Source organism: Triturus cristatus, chromosome 2_1, assembly GCF_964204655.1.
Source record: "Triturus cristatus chromosome 2_1, aTriCri1.1, whole genome shotgun sequence".
NCBI lineage: Eukaryota > Metazoa > Chordata > Amphibia > Caudata > Salamandridae > Triturus > Triturus cristatus.
Window position 1 is genome coordinate 1,016,304,620 of NC_140581.1, and position 20,513 is coordinate 1,016,325,132.

Sequence of the window (20,513 nt, forward strand, 5' to 3'; positions counted from 1 at the left end):
ATGGTGCCTTTGAGCACCAGAATACATGGACGCTGACTCTGTTTCAGTTGTGTTTCATGGGAGGTTTAGTTAACGCACATGCATAAATATATGGTAATGAAGTGTGCTGACAACACATTTGCTCTCTCTAAATTAGGGGCTAAAGATTACTTAATAGAACAAGACATTGTATCATAGCGTACCAGGTTCATCATCATGTCCACAGGACTAACTTTGTTCGGATTCATCTTGTATAACTGCTTCTTAACCTGCTCGAACGTGGGGCGCTGAGCTGGATTCTGTGACCTGCACCTCCTGATCAGCTGGAAGAAAGGGAGGAAGAAGTTAGTGGTACACTGTTTTTAATAGTAAGTTCAAATGCAAGATAGTATTTATGATAGTTATAATACATGGGATTTTGTAATCCACGCATAAACACTAGTCTCTAATTTTCTTAATAAAATCAGCAACGTGACACAGTCGCCGACTAAAAAAGAAGAGACATCAGAACTCAACTATCATAAGTTATTAAAGTAGAGTTTTGACGTCACAATGCCTGCTGCTATAGACAGCAGCCAAGGTGATTTGCAGGTCAGAGCTAAGAGCATAATTGAAGCAGCTGTTTAAAGCAACAGAAAGTTGCTTTTCTTTCTTCTGCTCTATTTTTAGCTTACAATTACAAGCAGGGAGAACATGTTTATGTTTTGCACTGCTTAGATAGTTAGAGAAAACCTAGAATCTTTCTTCATGTTTCAACACATTCCGAGCTAGTGTAGCTTTTTCTTAAAAAAAAAAAATCAGACTTCTGTTAAACAGTTTCTGATATCTGTTTGTGACAAATAAGTCACAGGTTTTTGATGTATTTAATTTTGCACTAGAGGTTTTATTTTTATTATTCATGTTTGCAAACATGTTCGCTCTTTCATATGAAAGAGCTATTCACCAAGTTTTTAAGTGGTTTGTGCAAAGGATAATGGTGTAGCCATGTATTACATGGGATAAAGTAACCCCAGGCGTACATTATAAGGATATTGGAAGTCAACTCAAAGTACCATATCCTTATAAAGAAACTTGGCCTTTGGCCTCATTCCCCTATATGGTAATAGAACTCCTCAGTGACTTGCAATATCCTTGTAATGTACACCAGGGGGGTACGTTATCCCTTATATAATTCCTCATGAGTGACCTTGTTTTAGCAGAGTTTGAGAGAGACGCACAATTGTTTTGTTATATTGTTTTTCAGAATTTATGCGGTGATTGACTAGTTCCACCAGGGCCAGTCTGTGACAAAAAGCAGCCCTGGAAAAAATGTTCAAACCAGCAGGGAAATGCCAGGTGGAAAAAACACGTAGTCCAAGTCTGTGTATCCAACACTGTGCCAGCTGCCTTAGTCAAGACAACAACTATGTTATTGATATATCAATACGTCAGTAATATTAATACTTCTGTAATATTCCCAAAGGATAGCAATTGATAGATAGCAGATGGCTACCAGAGATAGAAGAGGCATCCTTTCTTGTGTTAGACAATGTGTACCTGTACCTCTAGGATAATTTTGATGATGCAAACTGCCCTATTCCTTTGTGTCCCAAGAAAAATAGGGCTTGTCTACGAAAGCAGTCGGGAGGTAACTTGAGAACAACACTCCTCTTCTGTCATTTCCACTGATCCTCGTTCCTCAGCAGTTAATTTTACCTCTCAATGTACACTGAATCACCATGCTCTTACTCTAGCTAAAGTAGTGTGACTCGGTATCATTGCATTTGGGGATCATATTCAGGATATTGAAGCTCTAAGGGAAACATAATGGGTAAATTGTTACTCCCTTTGTGTTAGATATTTTCTTTGTTTTGCCTTATTCATGCTCTCTTTTAATTTAGAAACAACTTTTTTAACAGATTGATCTCCATACCTCAACTCCACCCCCTCTATGATGATTATTTTCTTTACTTTTTTATTAATTTTTGCTGTCCACTAAGTCTATACAAGTGTTTGTGTAGGCAATATATGTATGTTTTACTCTCCTTAATGGGTTCTGGATAAATCTGGATGTGAATGAACTTCTTGCTAATAGCATTTTTTGAGTTATGCATTTGTGTTTGTAATTCATAAATAAAGATAAATATACACAAATCAAATAATGGAATATAATATGATTACTTCTCAGCCTTTCACATCTTTCGCTCAGATTCTGGCAAAAGTTGTAGTTAAAGTTACATCTGCCATAGACTGCAGTCTAGGTACTGTCCTGGTATTCTCTCTATTCAAACCTGACCTGAGATTTTTTTTGTAGTAAGCTATTCTCGAAGAATGGGTAGACTAGCCCAACAGGGTAACATTCCAAAATGCAAAGCAACATTGATGGCTTCCTACAGCTGAGGGAAAGAAGAAGAGTCATATTCTCAAAATTATCAGAAAATAAATATCGTCCACAAAAATATTGCCTTCCTATACTTACCTAATAAAAACACAAATATCGATCACCAAAATAAAGTAGTTTAAAAATATCTATTTTTACTTATGTCGATACATAAAAATGGTATTTAAAAAATATATTTACAGCAAATACTAAGATAAAAACATTAAACAAAAATACACTTAAATACATACATAAGTATTACACCCAAAATAACACTACAAAAGGAATATATATGTATATATATATATATATATATATATATATATATATATATATATATATATATATATATATATATATATATATAACCTTTTATATAACATTATAAAACAAACACTAATTGGCATTCACCATGAAAGGTAACACCTGAATAAAAAAATTTAACTAACTGAACACTAATCAAAACAAAGTGTAAAGCAAAGTAGCCAATACAATTATATTATCAATAAACTAACAATATAAAAGGAACTCAAAATTTGATCACTTACTACAACAAAACTATGAACACTGAAAAACAATGATACTCTACCAAGTCTGCAACAGAAAACCAGAAAACAGAAATGAAAGAATACATATAACTACTGTCCAAAGTAAGTAAAACATTTAATTAAACTAACTTATAAATACATTCATTAAAAAACGTAAAATTATAAATTTGTAGCCAAGCATTCTAATTCTTTTATCTCTTAAACTTTAGAAACTACAGACAAAATACTTCACCATCAACAAACTACAAAGTCATTAAGACACTACAATGATCACATACCTGGAAAAAGGCAAATAAAAGTAAATAGAATAAAAACATTTCTAAATAGTAAGTCACCCTTAAATGCTAAAAATAGAACTCAATTCATCTGTCTCTACTAGCTACCAACAAACAAAAATTTGAAATAAGAGTAAAACAACTTCCCCCCAACAGAAAAGGAGCCAACTGCCCCACTTTACAACACCCCCAGCAGAAAACCATAAATTTAAGACTGAAATTACCAGCATGAACACATATAGGTATAAAACAGAAAATGATTACAAAAACTTTGTATTTAGATTATATATGTAATGTAATTTTTGAACATTTAGTTAATTGTATTATCACACTATTTTCAGACAAGACCCCAGAAAAATTAAGATACATCACATCACAGAAAAGGGAAAATTACTCTCTCACATGGCCTACACTTACAGCCAATAAAGTACATGAGCAGAAACTTTCAATTTGAATTGTAAAACAGTACTCTAATGCTTGCTATGGGAGGGCTACTACAAAAGATGATGTTATTATGCAAGGAAACACAACCACCCCATCAAATGTCACAGGAATCAAAGTAAGGCATGTACTACAAGATTTAAGAGAGGCAAACACTAGGTCCCAAGAGTCCACAACTACAAAACTAAAAGATATACTCCCTAAAGTGCCTGAACACAACACAGACCAGCTACCAGCTATACCCACCTTGAAACACTTAATGGCAAGAACTTAAAAAGCCACCAGTGATACTCTTCCTGCTCCTAGAAGATACTAAGATATCCAAAAATCCCGAACACTTAACCGGCGCAAATAAGGAAGAACCCTTCCTCTTACATGATAACCTTAACAATGATAAATATATTATGATATTTGCTAGAGCAAATAACCTATTGAAACTAAGCCACTGTCAAATATGGATGATGTATGGCACATTAAAAATGTGCCCCAAACCATTCACTCAGATATACACAATACATGGTGAATATCAGAACACATATATCAATCATATACGCCTTACTACCTAATAAACAAAGTAGCACTTATCATGAATTAATAACCCAAAATAAAATTAAAACAAGCAACTATTCCCCGCATAAGATATTAATTAATTTTGAACAAACCATGATCCAAACAATCCTTAAACTATACCCACACATAGACATACAAGGCTGTAGCTACCATTTTAACCAAAGCATTTGGAGACCCCTCCAACAGTCTGCACTAAGTGTAGAATATGCAGCAAATAGCCAATTTGCCTTTGAAATAAAAAAAGTGTTGCACTAACCTATGTAACAGAGGTAGCTAACCACTAAACATACGAATAGAACATCCATTATACTAACAAAAGAAACACAAACTTTGGGGTCGATTATGATGGCAGACAGACTGGAGTCCGTCTGCCATCGTGGTGGTGATCGGGACTGTCCACAATACATGCGTCGGTTCCTCACACCAAATTAGGATGCGACCGCCACCATGGAGATTGCATCTTGCATTTTAACATTGCGGTGGGTGCTGCTGACAGCAGCACCCGCTGCAATGTTGGAAATGCAGGTAGTACATTTCAGTGCACTAAGTGGCAGGCACCACACGGTGCCTGCCACTTAGTGCACTGAAATGTAGGGGGTACCCCCAGTGCACACACACCTCCCCACAACACATTGGGGGCCCGCAACGGGCCCCGAATAGAATCTCTGTCAGCCTTTCCATGACGGTTTAGCCGTCATGGAAAGGCTGGATCAAGCCTGCATCATAATATGGGGGACAGTGCCTTCTAGGCACTGCCACCGATTTATGGATGCAGACTGCTCCACCAGGCAATCGGTGTGATTGCCTGTGGTGGTTCCGTGGCGTACAGTCTTTGCGTCCGCCACAGTCACAGTGTGGATCCTGCCGCCATCCTAATCTGGCGGGCTGTCAATGCACATTTGATGGTAGACTGATCGCCATGGCACGGCTGGACGTGGCGGTCCATCCGCCATCATAATGAGCCCCAAAGTGTTCTGTCACCACTCACAAGTAAACCCAACACTGCAGGAGCGAAGCATGTCCCATTCCAATACCCGCGCCTTAATTACAATTGCCTACGTACATATATAAGTGCAACCATAGAGGAAGTCACAGAGAGAAGGTGGGAAACAAGGAAAGGGAATAAACAAGGTGTGGACACTCGGATCTGTGCTCCCCCTCTCGAGTGGTCCATGGATCACAGGTTAAGAACAGGCATCTCTTTAAAAAGGAAGAAAAGAAGAGAGTTATGAGCTGCAGGTAATGAAGAGAACAACAGTCACACTCAACAAGTTAGTAGTTCATAGCAGTGTTATTCCTTCTCTTACCCCTTTTTGTGAGCACCTTGTCCAAAGAGGGTAGTCAAAATAACCCAGGTTCCACACTATCCTTTTTTAGAGTAGTGAACACCAGCGGTAGTCTCAGGGAACACATGGAAACTCAAGGTCCATAGCGTATCAAGTACCACCTTCTCAATGCGGGAGAAAAAATCCAATGTGGCAAAAACCCTCTCTTATGATCTAGAAAAATAAGGGATCCCTTCATAACCGTGCAGTTTCTCTACGCTTCGCAAAAACGCCCAAGAAACCGACAACAAGAGGAATAGTTTGCAATAAATGTATTTGTCGTGGAACAGTAAAAACGGGGGAAAACAAATCAACAGTCCAACGAGGGCGAAACCGGTGCCTGACTGGCACTCCAGGGAATTTGGAGCGCAATGCCACAGGAACCAAGATCCAAGAAGCAAGCCCAGAGCAGAGCCAGGAACAAAGGAGACAGCATGTAGCCTAGAGATGCTGCGGTCAAAGTCCTACCAGTGACATGAACCAGATACAAAACCAAGCAAGGAAGAGAAGGTTAGATGTGTTTATATACCGGCCGACTTCACACATGAACTACCGCAGCCACACCATCACTCTCTCAGTACTCGGAAAGAAACAAGATAATAAGAAAAAAGGAAAGCAGACTCAAGCCCCACTAAGCACTACCTATACTCGGTACCTGACACTAAGTACCCCAATAGATTACTTTGAAAGCACTTGGGTTGGCAGACTGCGCCACGCTGGATACAGACGCTAACTCAAATTCCAAATACCATGTTAAAATGTCTCAGACAGCACCATGAGTCAACAAGCCAACAACACAGTAGAAGGATGGCACAATGACTTCCAATCTACGCTAGAGAGAACCCAACCTACACTCCTCAAACTCATAGAAACCCTACAAAAAGAACAAAGTTACAAGCAGCTAAGAATGGGATAATCAGTAATCCAAATTAAACCTAAGATTACAAATACACTTTACTAAAACTAGAAATCAACACTATAGCTACCCATTTACTAGTACTCGATACATCCCCCACACCCAAAACACTATACAAAAGCTTAGAAAAGGTCCGTCGACCAGCAGCACCTTCCCATAACACACTTCCAGACATAAATAGACTACAAAAGTTGTGAACAAAAAACAATGGCTGCCAAATGAAACAAAGAAAATACTTTCTTTTTTTTAAAACAATGAGGCTTTAAAAAGAAATTGTTTAAAAATGTTTAAAACATCAATAAAATTTCTATGAAAAGTATCAAATTAAATAGTACTATAAAAAATAAATAATATAGTAGCGTTTAAAATATACTTCAAAATGAATTTAAAATTTTAAAAGTATATCTTTATAATTAAAAAATGGACCACACTTGAAAAAAATAAAAGAAAAAGTTACAAATATAAAAAAGTTCTAAAACTTAAAATGTAATAAAACGTTTAAATATAACAATGACTTCTTCTCATGTATAGAAATATATATTTATTTAAAAATGTAAAACCACAAAAAGTTTCCGCACTCAACAATGTATCATATAAGAATCAAGGTGGAAGACAGTCTTTATGTGCGTATTGAAGAACTTCCAATGCACTGTTGTTTCTTTTCTTTTAAACGTTCTTTATTGGACTTTTTTTTTATCAAGATAAGACGATCAGATAAAATCCAGTAGTCCACGCGTTTCGTCCCGAGTCGACTTCTTCAGGGCTCCACAGTGTAAAAGCGAACTTCCAATGACAAGCTTTGTTTTTGATATAACTTAAATCCTGCGCTCACACATTTTGTATAGTGTATATCTCCATTAGCGTGGCTCAGTAACCGGCAGTCCGTCAGTGCATCTGTTTCATTAAATACATTTACAAAATATATATAGAAATTTCAAACTGTAGCATTACCTTCCTTAATTTAAAAAAAATACAAATATTGATGATGTATGTGGGAAATGCAATATCCACTCCAAACTACACCACTTAGGGGGAGACATTGCACACTGAAGGGTTTACATTTACTCTTCCCATTCCAATCTAATTACGAGTTTGGTGGTCCAACTGCCAGACTGCCATTGTGGCAGTGGGGAGTACGCCGCCAAGCTGGCAGCATCCTTATCGCCGCATTATGAGTTAACCGCTGGACTGGCAGGGTTCCAGTGGCGGTGCCACAGAGGAAGCATGATTCAGCTCATCAAGAGCCTGCAGCACATGCCGTCACCATGTAACAACCTTTTAAACATCGGTGCACTATGTACCATGCACCATGTCATGCATGGCACATAGTGCACGCACAACAGTGCAAGAAGAGGGGGGCACAACATGGGCCCCGTTGCACCCCCACATGGGCTACAATGCCATGGGGCCCTGTTTGAAGCCTCCTCACTGCAGGAAATAATCTGCATGCAGTTATGGCAGTTCTGGACCTCTGCCTACAACTTTTTACCTCTGAATATAGTCCAAATGTCTCATCTAACCATTTTTAGCAGCTGTGGCACGCATGATTAATTAGGTACATTAAGGGCCTAATTACGATGCGGTTCGAACCGCAATTGATGGCTTGTCAGTTCGGGTCCGAACCGCACCTACTGCTGCAGAGTGACCGACACAATACGATGCGTGTGGTCAAAGGCAGCAGTCGGGGGGACCGACCGATGCAGTTAGAAACTCATCATAATCCCTTAAGGACTGCGTTTCTGTAGTCAGGATTATGTTGGTTTCCAACAGCCTTTCCATGTCAGTCTTTCCGACATGGAAAGGCTGTTGGAAAGTGACACTGGGGGCCCCTAGCAGGGCCCCCTTTCCCCTCTGCCCCTATGCATCTGGGCTTGGGGGGCACCTATGGTACCCCCCTGAACATCCCTGCACCGTGTGGCTGCCATCATAACCATCCCATCCCTGCACTGGATGTTCACAGACTCACATTTCTTGATAGGAGCTTCTGATGCGGAGGGCAGCACCTTCCTGCACATAAACAATCCTTCCCCTCCATACAGACACTCTTGCACTATGGTGCAATGGTGCCTACCTTGGCATTAGGCTGCTAAATTTAGCGCCAGCAGAGAAGCGCTGCACCATATTCTTGTAAATGTGGTTCAGTCTTGCGTTTCAGAAGCAGCGGAGCACGGTGTTAAGCCTACAAGGCTACCGCTGTTCTCTGTTACTTCTTTTGTAAATATGCCCCTATGTGCAGTCGGATCGTAATTCGGTGTGTGGAACCGCCGACCTATAATCGGGCGATTCCTCCAACGAAACAGTGTCGGTCTGAGGCAACTCTGACCAACATTGTAATCAGACCCAGTAGAAATGTATGTGATCATTTACTTTGTTTCTTTGTACCTTAGTGACCCTTAAGGTAACCAATATGGTCATTTTCACAAGTTAAATTTCCCAATAAGAACTGGAGAATGGCAAGGAGCATGATATGTGTGACATGGACACTAGCATAGCCCTAAAATACTATTTAGAGGAAATCAAATTATCTCCTGCAAGAGCCTGCTGCCACGTCAGGAGGCCACAAAACGTTCTTCCCTCACCACTCTCCTGCCCCACTTCCACCCTCAGCAGCAGCACAACCTACAGGAGCCTTAAGCTTCCACCTGTCTTCACCACTGTGAGAACTCCACACATCAAGTGGTGCTTGGAGACATTGTGCGCTGAGCAGCAAGCCCAATGCAATGCCATACCACTTGCTTGTGTTCTGGACTGCAAAAATAGCCTCTCTAAAATCAACTCTATCTTCCCCTTTGTGGACATTATGGGGCATTAGGGAGCACCACACTGGAAGAGCATTGGATAGCCCTTCATGTGCTGGACATATAGATCTACTTTTTTGATTATTATTTTAAATCACTTTTTGTGTTTCTATATAATATAACACTGACCTTTCCACTCTGCTTGTTTTGATTGGCTTCTTGCTGAGTTATTGGACTGGTAAGCTCAATGGGATGCTCCTGTACTCTGGGAGTGGTACAACAACTTGATAAGACTGTGAGCAGCATCCCTCGCATGGATAGTGCCCTGAATTTTAATTATTTACTCCCTGTTCTACTTGACCTATACCCATTCCTCAATTCATATTTTTTCCAATATTCATTAAACCATCCCGTCTCATTCCAATCCCCATTAAACATTTTTACTCCCCATTGGCATTTGTACAGGCCCTTCATCATTGCTGTGTTATCAGGGTGGATGGTGAGAAACTGGTTGGATAGGTCATGGATGGAAATTGGCATGTCAGACATGACTGACATGTTCTTGGTAAAACATGACATTTGTTCAAATTCTCATATACTATGGGGACACAAACCATATGCTCAGCATAGTGATTGTCATAGAATGAAAAGTAATATGTTAATGTATAAAATGGTTTATTCAAGTTTTCATTCAAAAGGGCAGAGGCACCTACTGTAGCGTGAATGGTAGAATGTTGTGCCTGGACCTGTCCTATGTGTGTGAAGAGAGAATCATGTGAAGTGATGAGTGGTAGTGCATCCTGTTTTGCTTTGCCCATTATATTGTGCTATGGTGTAGAAAGGTGGTAATATTATGTGGTATGATTAGGAGGCCTCACCATGTAATATTGACACAATACGCAAAAGTGGACCTCAGATTCACACCTGTAATCCTTCTCTGGTAGAGTGGTAAAGAACAGACAGGCTTACTTAGAGAAACATGTGTAAAGCATTTTACAGTATCAACCATAATGATAAATAATTGAAATGACCAAAACCTATTTATAAAAATAAAGCTTATTTGTATATAAATTCAGATACCAAAATGAAGTCAATACAAGGTGGATAACCGGAGTTATCAATTTTAAAGTTTTTGAGAAATCGGTACTTTTTAGAACTGTCAAACTTTACTATTGCGGTCAATGAGGGCAATCTCAGGTGACACTTGGACACTTGCAGGGTGAGTGCAACAGAGCCGACTTGAAGTTATGGTCTTGCAGGTTCACACACCAAGCTACAACAGTCAGAGCAATATTACTCTGTCAGGAAGTCTGGGTGCAGAAGCAACTCAGCTGTCCTTGGTGCTGGACATGAGCCATGGGAGCTGTCAAAAACAACACTTGACAAAATGATGCTTGCAGGTTGAGTTCAGAGAGCCATTTGAAGATGAAGCTTGGAGGGGCCTGAGAGGCAAGAATCACCAGGCAGAACAGCTCTGCCTAGCTCGGGCATCTTGGTTGCAGAGGTGTACCTTGCTATCCGCGGTGCTGAACAAAGCCTTCTTTGGGATGCAATAAATCAACAACTGTGCCACTGAGGTGGTGGGGGACAATCCAGAAGGTTACCTCCGCTGGGGTTGTTCAGTGAAGCAGTTAGCAGTCAGCTTCACCACCAACACGTAACACGTCTTGGTCCCAGCAGGAGGTCAGACTTCTAGCTTGGCGGTAAACAGATTAGAAAGCCTGACAAGGCACAAGGCAACTCCATATCTTGGTGGGCAACCTCTGAGGGTGCCACCTGAGTGCATGCCAGCTCACCCTCAACATGACAATTGTGTCAGGGATGAAAAAGCACATTGTTTGATACCAAACACAACTATTTCTATTTCTATTTAGGGAGTTTTGTAAAGCGCTTGGTGACGCACAGCGGCGTGTCCCCACGCTAAGGAGCGGCTGCTTACTGGAACCTACAGATGTGCATACTTACTGTTCAAATAGTGCAGTTTTGAGCCTAGCTCTAAAGATAAGTTCAGAGGGTTCAAGACGCAGTGTTAAGGGTAATGTGTTCCATCTGACGGCTGCAAGGTACCTGAAGGATCTTCCGCCCATACGTGCTCTTGATACCTTGGGGACAACAAGGCGTCCTGAGCCAGAAGATCTGAGGGAGCGGGGCGGTTCATAAGGCGTCAGCAGTCCTTTCAAAGGGAGAGGAGACCTCCCATTGATGATCCGATGGCACATACAGAGTGCTTTGAAATCAACCCTACTTCTGATCGGGAGCCAGTGCAAGGACTGAAGGGCCATCGAAGATGCGGCTCTTCTGGGTAGTCTGAGTACTAGCCTAGCAGCGGCATTCTGTAGGACCTGTAAACGGCTCAAATTCTTTTTCAGAGTCCCTAGATAGAGGAGGTTGCCATAATCCATCTTTGAGGTGACTAATGCATGCACAAGGGTTTGACGGGCCTTTACCGGTAGAAACTTCAGTGCCTTCCTGAGACTTTTGAGGGTCCCAAAGCATGATCCGACCACCCGGTTGATCTGAGGGCCGAAGGTTAGGTCGGAGTCGAACCAGATGCCCAAGTTCTTTGCTTTCAGGCACGGGATAGGTGTTGAACCTAGGCATGGAGGCCACCATGCCGACGTCCACGCCGAGCGGTCTCCCCCTACAACAAGCACCTCGGTCTTATTTCCGTTAAGCTTAAGGCAATTAGCGGACATCCAGGCAGCTAGATCTTGCATACAGGCTCTGAAGGTGCCCGCCGAAAGATCGGGTGCGCGTGACAGGGAGATCACCAGCTGCGTGTCGTCGGCATAGGATACCATTCGGAGGCCGTAGCTCTCTACCAAGGAAGCAATCGGGGCTACATAAAGGTTAAAAAGTGTTGGGCTCAGGGACGAGCCCTGCGGCACCCCCTGGTCCAGAGCGATTCGCTCAGAGTAATAGTCACCCTGCCTTACTTGGAAGCCTCGGCCTACAAGAAATGAGTAAATCCATTTCAACGCTGCCCCTCTCACCCCACCTTTGCTCAGACACTGTAGCAAGATGGAATGTGCCACAGTGTCGAACGCCGCGCTAAGATCTAAAAGGATGAGAGCCATGGTTTGGCCCTCGTCAGCGCCCTGCCTGAGGGTTTTGGAAGCCCTAAGAAGGGCGGACTCCGTGGAATGGCGTGGCCGAAACCCGAATTGAGTCGGATGAAGGAGGTTACTGTCCTCCACATATTTCATTAGCTGCTTATTTACCACCTTCTCTGCTACCTTCGAAAAATAAGGCAGGAGAGAGATGGGGCGTAGGTTATCCAGCTTGTCGAAGCCGGAGAGGAAGCACCACAGCCTGTTTCCAGTCCTCAGGTAAAGAACTGGAACGAAAGGAGACGTCTAGCAAATACCTGATGTAGGGTTCTAGTGTCTCTAGGCTGTCATTCAACCTTTTTGGGGAGGCAGGATCGCGTGGGGAGCCAGATCTGACGGATCTGCAGATTTTGACAAGATCCTCCGAGGGTGGAGTGGTGAAGTAAAGTAGCAGATCTAGATCGACTCCAGCTCCTGCTAGGCCTGCGGGTTCTTCCGCTGGGGGTGGCGTGTCGGGAAAAGCGGAGTAAATCTTGCGCACTTTGTCTCCAAAGTAGTTGGCAATACGATTACATGCTGTTACTGAGTGATCTTCATCTCCAGTAACGGTTTTTGGGGTGGATAGAGATTTATATATACTAAACAATTCTCTGGCCGCGTTTTCTGCCCCAGAAATTTTATCTGCATAGTAGGTGGCTTTTTCTATCGGGATTTTATTATGATAGAATCGTCTCTTTGTGAGGTAGGCCTCCTTCGTCCGATCATCATAGGTCATTCTCCATTGTCTTTCTGCTCGTTTGCAGTCCCTTTTGGCACAGCGCAACGCCTCGCTGAACCAGGGAGCAGTTCTTTGTCTGTGGACAGCTTTAGTTGACCAGCTCAATGGGGCTGTGTGGTCCAGAGCAGCCGTGATACGGTCAATGAGCAATTTATTTGCCGTTGTCACGTCATTTTCTCCTGGGGGCCCTTCCACAGTGAGAGCCTTATTAAACTCTCGCAAGGAGAATCTTGCTCACCTACGTCGAGGATAGTTAAGAGGGGTGGGAGCGCTAGCTTTATGCTTAGGCAAGTAAATAGTAAACGGAACGAGAAAATGATCTGTCCAGGGCAGGGGCACTGGGGGTGCGGCTAAAACACCCTCCCAGTTGGCGAATATTGGGTCTAACAGGTGCCCACGATTGTGTGTTGGCAGCTGACCTTTTAGCTCTAGCTGTAGGGTGTGAAGTTCTTCCCGGAACTCCACCGCCCCTTTATCTAGTGCGTCTTGCAGATGGATATTTAAATCTCCCAACAGCAAGAACTTGTCTCTCCTAATCGCTGTTTCTGTGACCCACTCTAGGAGATTTTCTTTAAACCTAGCCATAGGTCCCGGTGGGCGATAAATTAGCAGGCCCTTTACAGTCATGCTCCCATCGATTGTTATGGAGAAAACACCCGCTTCACATCCCACCAAGTCAACTAGTTCTAGTTTGCAAGGCCATCGTTGTTTAAAGGCGATCGCAATCCCGCCTCCTCTGCCTATCGGTCTGTCCAAGCGCACCATCTGATAATCATCAGGTAAAGCCTGGATGATATCAGGATCAGAATTCGGTGGTACCATTGTGGAGCAGGCTATCTTGATTTTGTCACTTACAGTAAACTTGAATGGCAAGTCTGTACATATATGCCCTCACCATTAAGATAAAGCACTCTGGGCTTTAGAAGGCCTACCTTAGGGGTGACTTAAGACAGTGAGGTGATTCTGTCAAACATCGTGTGTGTAGAGTCTCACTCAAGCAGAGAAGCTGCTCATGCAGGCTGCGGTAGCCGCCCTGCAGACTTTACTTTTACTCGGGTCATGCAGGGTGGCACAAATAGTGCTGCAGCCCTCGTGTCCCTTGTAACACCCTTGCACCAGGTACCACTGGTACCATATACTAGGGACTTACAAGGAGGGTTAAATTATCTGGCCCGTTGGGTGCAACAATTCACATTACCTTTTGATGGAAAGAGCACTGGCACTGGGGCCTGTTCAGCAGGTCCCAATGCACTTTCAGTTTTAAAAACCCCAGCATCCAGTGCAAAAAGTGACCATTCAAAAAGGGCACTTTCCTACATATCGTCTCTACAGCCTGCAACAACAATGCTTGGTCCTCAGTCATTGCATCCAGCTGCTCATGATGGTTATGGCAGTGACAAGTTCATGCATAATATAGGCAGACATCCCTGGGGGAGTCTGGCAGAGGTGCTGGCAGACTGGTAGATTGCAAAAATGTGCCTGCAGTAGCAGCCACTGGCCAGAAAGTGAATGGGGGGTCATCAGGCCTGCCCTGGGTTGCAGGTAGTGGAGATGTGGGCTGGAACACATATGGTGTGGGATCAAAATAGTTTTAGGCCAAGACGAGAGCCCATGGTGAACTGCCATTTCAAATATTGGATGTGGGATTAAGACAGGATGACATCATCAGCAACATGTAGGGCCTGTGCTGATGGCATATGAGAGGGTTGCTGGACACTTCTCTCTGGTTGTCTCTCATTGGTGGAAAGGATACAGGGTCAAGTTGTTTTCCCACAAGTGCTGCCAAGCAATAAGTAAATTGAGACCATCAAATACTGATAAATGCGATTTTGAATTTGGCATGAGAGAAACACAGATTATACAGGACATGTTGTGAATGGGGAGTTAGGGAGTTCGAAAGCGGCAGAGAGGGTCAATATGGATAGATGGGATATAGGATTAATGAGAAACAAAAGAAACAATAGAGGCACTATTGTCAATGATGCTGAACCTACATCACCATATTACTGTTGCTTTCACAATGGCCTTCCATGCAGCAATGTAATACAACACCCATTAGTGGATGAATCTATGAGGACAGAGGTTTGCTCCCAAAGTATTACATGAATTGGAGAGTGAGAAAAATAGATTCTGGACATCAGCTTCACAGGGAAAATAATTTGTATCATGCCATGTGGCATAAAATATGGAAAAGAGATCACAAAAAGTGAAAAGTTCGACAAAGGTGACAGAGGACTGTAGCACAGAATAGACAAGATGAACAGGGATGGTATATCAGGAGCATATGGCAAATAGTTACGGGAGAAGGAAAGTGGGGTAGTAGGTGGAAAAGGAGACAGGTAACCTAAAAATGAGAAGAAGGCAGGATCTAATAAGGGGCACAGGATTAAAGGGACAAATGGGCAACATTGAGAACAGGTGGATGAGGTACGAAAAAATTGGCGGAATGGGAGGTAAGTGACAAAGGCAATGGAATAAGTGGGAACCAGGCGGATTTTGTTTTCAGGGATCTAGCAGTGAAAGGTTTGCACAGTAGAACATGGGACATGACACACAGAAGACAGGGAAGTGAAAGAGCATAGGAAGTTTGGTGCAGGGGAGCATGGGATGTAGCACTTGAGGGCTTTCCAGATTTTGGATTCAGAGAAAGGAAGAACGGGGAGGTAGGTAGGAGGAACAGTGAACTGGACAGGCAGAAATTAAAAAAACAGGAAGAAAGGATTAGGGTGCTCTATGCTACTGAACCCCCATCTCCTCCTGGCAGTACCACTGTCGTCTTGGAAATGGACAGACTTCACATTATGTGGGTATGGCTAATGGTGAACATCTGCTCTACTGAGAGGGTGATTTGAAAACCTGTTCCAGTTCCACAAACATGTATTGCAGTTGCCACCTGTGTCCTTTCTAATTTCTCCTTCACATACTTGTCATATTGCCTCTTCTTGTCTATCCCCTTGGTGTACATCAATAAACAGATTTGGTACTTACCATGAGGTAAAACATGAAGCTTGCTTCCGCTCGTTTAAGCTCAATTTTCCTCTTCAAGGTCTTGAATTCAGCCATTTTCAGCAGAAGGTGGAGCACTTGGCTTGATTACACTCTTTAGTCGTATGATTACTTTGTACATTGCTAGTTGTGGTTTATTTGACCTAGGTGTATGCTGCTGACAATCCTAACTATGCAGTTTGTATGCCACCAAAACCTGCTGCCTACATTCTATGAATTTCCATATCTAGCATCAGCAAATAACAACTGTGCATTATTACGCTTCCTCTGTGATTTATGAATTCTTCCTGAAATATTCGCACACAGATTTCTCGACACAAAATCTCCAATTGCAAAGGAATGCAAGAGAACACTCCTGAGCACAAATTTAAGTGTAGACACACACACCCAAATGAACATATTTAGGTAAATGCATAGTGGAGGTTGTACATTTATGCATCCCCAAACTGACATGCAGATCATTTTGAATCACATGCGTTGTCCATTTTACAGACTTTTGTAGTTGTAGCACAAGTGTATATTTGCACTGTAAATATTATTTTTATTTATGCGGCACTTAATTAGAAATGCTGCAAGATATAAGCCTCTTCATTCATGCCGACATCAATCAATTTCAATAAGCATACCCTCACTGCCTTAGGTAGAGCAGACATGTTCTCCAATCATGAGAACGTGAAGCCGCAGGATAAGAATAATATAAAAGAGCTGTTTTTTAAATTTGTGGTAGCTCACCAAGGAGCTTAAAAAACCCTTTGTTAGAACACACACCCTAGTATTCTCTGAGCAGGGCATGGAGCTATAGTTATCAATTTTAACAAGCGCACACAATAGATTTTTAATCACTCGTTTTAAGCTGAATCAGCTTCATCATTTACTGGATTCTACTCCTGGGTTTGTCCAACACTTAGAAGATAGCGGTCTGTGTGGCTGCAACAATAGGTCTCCACAGGATACTCTACATTTCGTCTTTCTTTGTAAATATTTTATGTATCCTAAGCAATTGTTCCTTAAAAGGCTTTTAACCCCTTGGCTGCGGCAGGAATTTTGCCGCAGCGCTGGGGGGGGTTTGGGGGCAGTGCGGTGGCGCTGTGCTCATGACGGAGCCACTCCGTCATGAGTCACGGTTGAGCTGTGCTCATGACGGAGTGGTTCCATCATGACTCCACCCACTGCACTAATCGCCCGCACAGGCAGGGAATTAGCGCCGCGTGGGCGGAGCGGCCGCCAACGGCCGCAGCATGACGGAACCACTCCGTCATGAGCACACGCCGCCCGTGGCTCATGACGGCGTGGTTCCGTCATGAGCACGGAACGGGTTAAAAGAAGTGAGATTTAGGCACGCCTATATAGCTTTACTGTATTTACAGCTATTAACTAATGCTTGCACATTTTTTTGTGTTACTAACTTTCTAAGATCAGCATTAAGGTCAAGAAACATTAGAGGTGATTGAAGCAGCGACACTGTGTATTGCCATGCTGCTATAAATGTAATGAATTGCTGATAATTTTTATAGACTCTTTATGGTATTAACCATAGTATGCATGTGGTGACTTAGCCTGTTTAATATCCTTTGAATATGATGTACTTTTAAGGTTATTGAATGTGGCTAAGTATCCCATAAAGGCTAAGAAATATGGTTGGACCAATGAGAATTTGGACACTTTGCGACTTTGCACATTTGGTTGATATGTAGTTATCCATTGAATGTGATGTTGTTTTTAAACTGCTTTCTTTTATGGCTGTATCCACTGCCAAATAAAGAGTAGCACAAATGATCATTCTATCACTGTTCACACTGTGCAAGACAGTTGTGGTATTAATCACAACTTCATTGAGTGCAACAAAAACATTTAAAGTAGGACATATTGGACACTGACAAAGAGTTAAGACAGCTAAATTGAATTTCTGCTAGAACTACAACTGGAGGAGGTGGAATTCAATCATATACTGGTCATACTCAATAGTTTGTACTTTCTGGGGGAAAGTGAAATGGAAGAACGGCAATGGTTTGTCATGAGCAAGACAAATATATGATAACCTATGTTAGGATAAGCAAGTAGGTTCTTCAGTCTGATAGAAAATGGAAGAGTTTAAGTGTTGTTAGCAGTGATGTGTGCAAAGAGCAACATCTGCTGTATTGAAAATCTATGAATAAGTCTATGGGTAGCTTTAACCAGGTATGCCTTTACCATGCCATTGCATTTACCAAACATGATATGTATATTTAAGTGAAGTAAAATGTCCTGCCATGCAAAGTAAAAATGCGTTTCAGATGTCATCAGTGATGTTATCAAAGATGTCATAGAACATTTTATGAGTGATGTAATATGTGAGGTCATAAGCAGTGCATGGTGAGGGTGTGAGTTATAGTTTCTTCAGTTGATTTTTTAGTTCAAAATGTTAAATTTTAACTGACATTTTCACCTAACTATAACGTCACTTTAATCTTTAGTTTTTTTGTGAATTTCAAAGGTTTTATTATGTAAAGTAAGAAATGATTACCATATTTAACTATATTGTCACTTTAATCTTTGTTTTGTAGAGTGAATTTCTATGTTTTTTAACATAAAGTAAGGTTTTATTACCATACGTAACTATGCAAACCCCAACCCCACGTGTCTTTTGACTGTGCAGGGCATGTGGTTGGCCATAGGTCCTGGCATGTGGTCAGGCCGGCGCCACACTCCCCACAGGTGGTCAAACCAAGCAGTGCAATGTCCTTTTTTTAAAATGAATTTTTGATCCTGCACGACTCTTACGAGAGTCTCTCCAGAGCCACCGCATCCGCCTGTGGTTCCTCGTGGACCTCCCTCACAAGGGATAGGTGTACACGGTATCCTACACCCTTATACCTCAATTATTTTTCATTTTCAGGCGAGGGGGACTGAGACGCCATGTCCTATAATGGCAGCCGCAACATTTAGTTTGCATTGTGGGCAGCCAATCAGAGGGAGTTCTCTAGCAGGACTCGTACTGATGGTAAAAAAGGTCTTCATGGCCAGTCAGATCACTTCATTATTTCAAATTTCACAAGACTCTTGAGTACCCAACCATTCAGATATCTGTATTTTTATTTCTCAAACAGTAACAAACGGATTTACACCAAATCACAAAACGCCTGCTTTTTGAGTAAAGATCTAACTTTCTGACAAATTTGATGTCTAGCCATTCGGCCATTTTGCCTGTAGCACTAACTGCATGAGGAAACTGTGTCTTGGCCCCTTCATGACAGATCACCCCAAACCTTTCCAGGAAGGAGCTGAGGTGGATCGGCTTTTCTTTTGGATGGTTTTGTGAAGATCTGTCAAACAGCACCAAAGTTATTTGAAAACAACTTGCTGCATGTCAATAAAATCGCTTGGCCACACCCAAATAGTTATACATTTTGAACCATAATTTCGCAAAAACTACTAAATAGATTTACACCAGATCCTAAAATAAATGGTTTCTGAGTAAAGATCTAGCTTTCTGCCAAATTTGTAGGGGTGGCCATAACTGGTGTAATTATCTCTAGGGTAATAACTCGTAATTATGTGTAATTATGTGAGAAGCATATTCTAAAATTTTGCATAATTTTCTTAGCACAAAAAACTCCCTTGCACCCTAAATGGGCCAGAGGATGCATTCCACGCTAAAAAATAGCACAAAATTCTACAGGACATGAACAGAAGTTGCTATCAGCCAATCACTTTCCTGTAGTTCATTGCTCCTTGCTCCAGTGGTAGCATGTTTGCCCTAAATTATTTCTAAATACTCAAGCTGACATAATTGCATAGTTGTGCATCACAATATTAATGTGTAATTTTTTTAATTACTCTGGCAAAATAAAAATTTCTGCCAGGCCAAAAAATTTGCTGTAATTCAATTCAGTTGTTTTTCTGTATGCTGTTCAATTGTTCTCTGGAAAATTGCATTGGGAAAATGTGTTTTAGGACCCCACCCAATTTCCCTTAGCCTCACCTTGATGGATTGCCCTGAAACTTTCTAGGAATTAAGGAAGGAGCAGAGGCTGATTAGAATTGTTTTGGAAAGTTTTTGAACATTGATCAAATAGCACCAAAGTTATTACCAAACCCAAATAATACTTTCCTACGGAAACTTGGTCCTAACTCTAACTACCCAGTGCCAACAGCCACTATGTGTAATAGGTTGCCAGTAGGTAATTACAGTTTGGTAGTTAGGACCTTGTTTCAAATCAAAAGGTGTTTTTTCTTTTGCCAATATATTTTGCGCCGTTTTATGAATCTTCGCGGATGTTTTAAAACTAATGGTTCACTCACTTTAGCTGCTGTGTTCGAAATTTCGGGGTGATTCATCAAGTGGTGGCTGAGTAAAATGGGGGGTCCCAAAAAGCCAAACGCTTGATGCAGCTACAGCCGAACTGCTGAACGGAATTATACCAAATTTGGCAGAAAGGTAGCTCTTGATCCAGAGTGCACTCGTTTTGTTAAATGGTGTAAATCTGTTCAGAGGTTCCTGAGAAATGTAAAGATTACTCTGATATACAAATAAAGCTGCAGAGCATGT

General features: G+C 41.8%; 1 protein-coding gene across 1 annotated transcript in view; it reads right to left on the reverse strand.

Annotated features, from left to right (window-relative positions):
* The window catches only part of LOC146866242 (atrial natriuretic peptide receptor 2-like), a 398,280-nt gene that overhangs the window by 221,552 nt on the left and 156,215 nt on the right, over positions 1-20,513 (reverse strand). Inside the window, exon 6 of the mRNA XM_085640809.1 lies at positions 183-302. Coding sequence (XP_085496935.1) covers positions 183-302 — 120 coding nt within the window. The remainder of the gene's footprint in view (positions 1-182; positions 303-20,513) is intronic.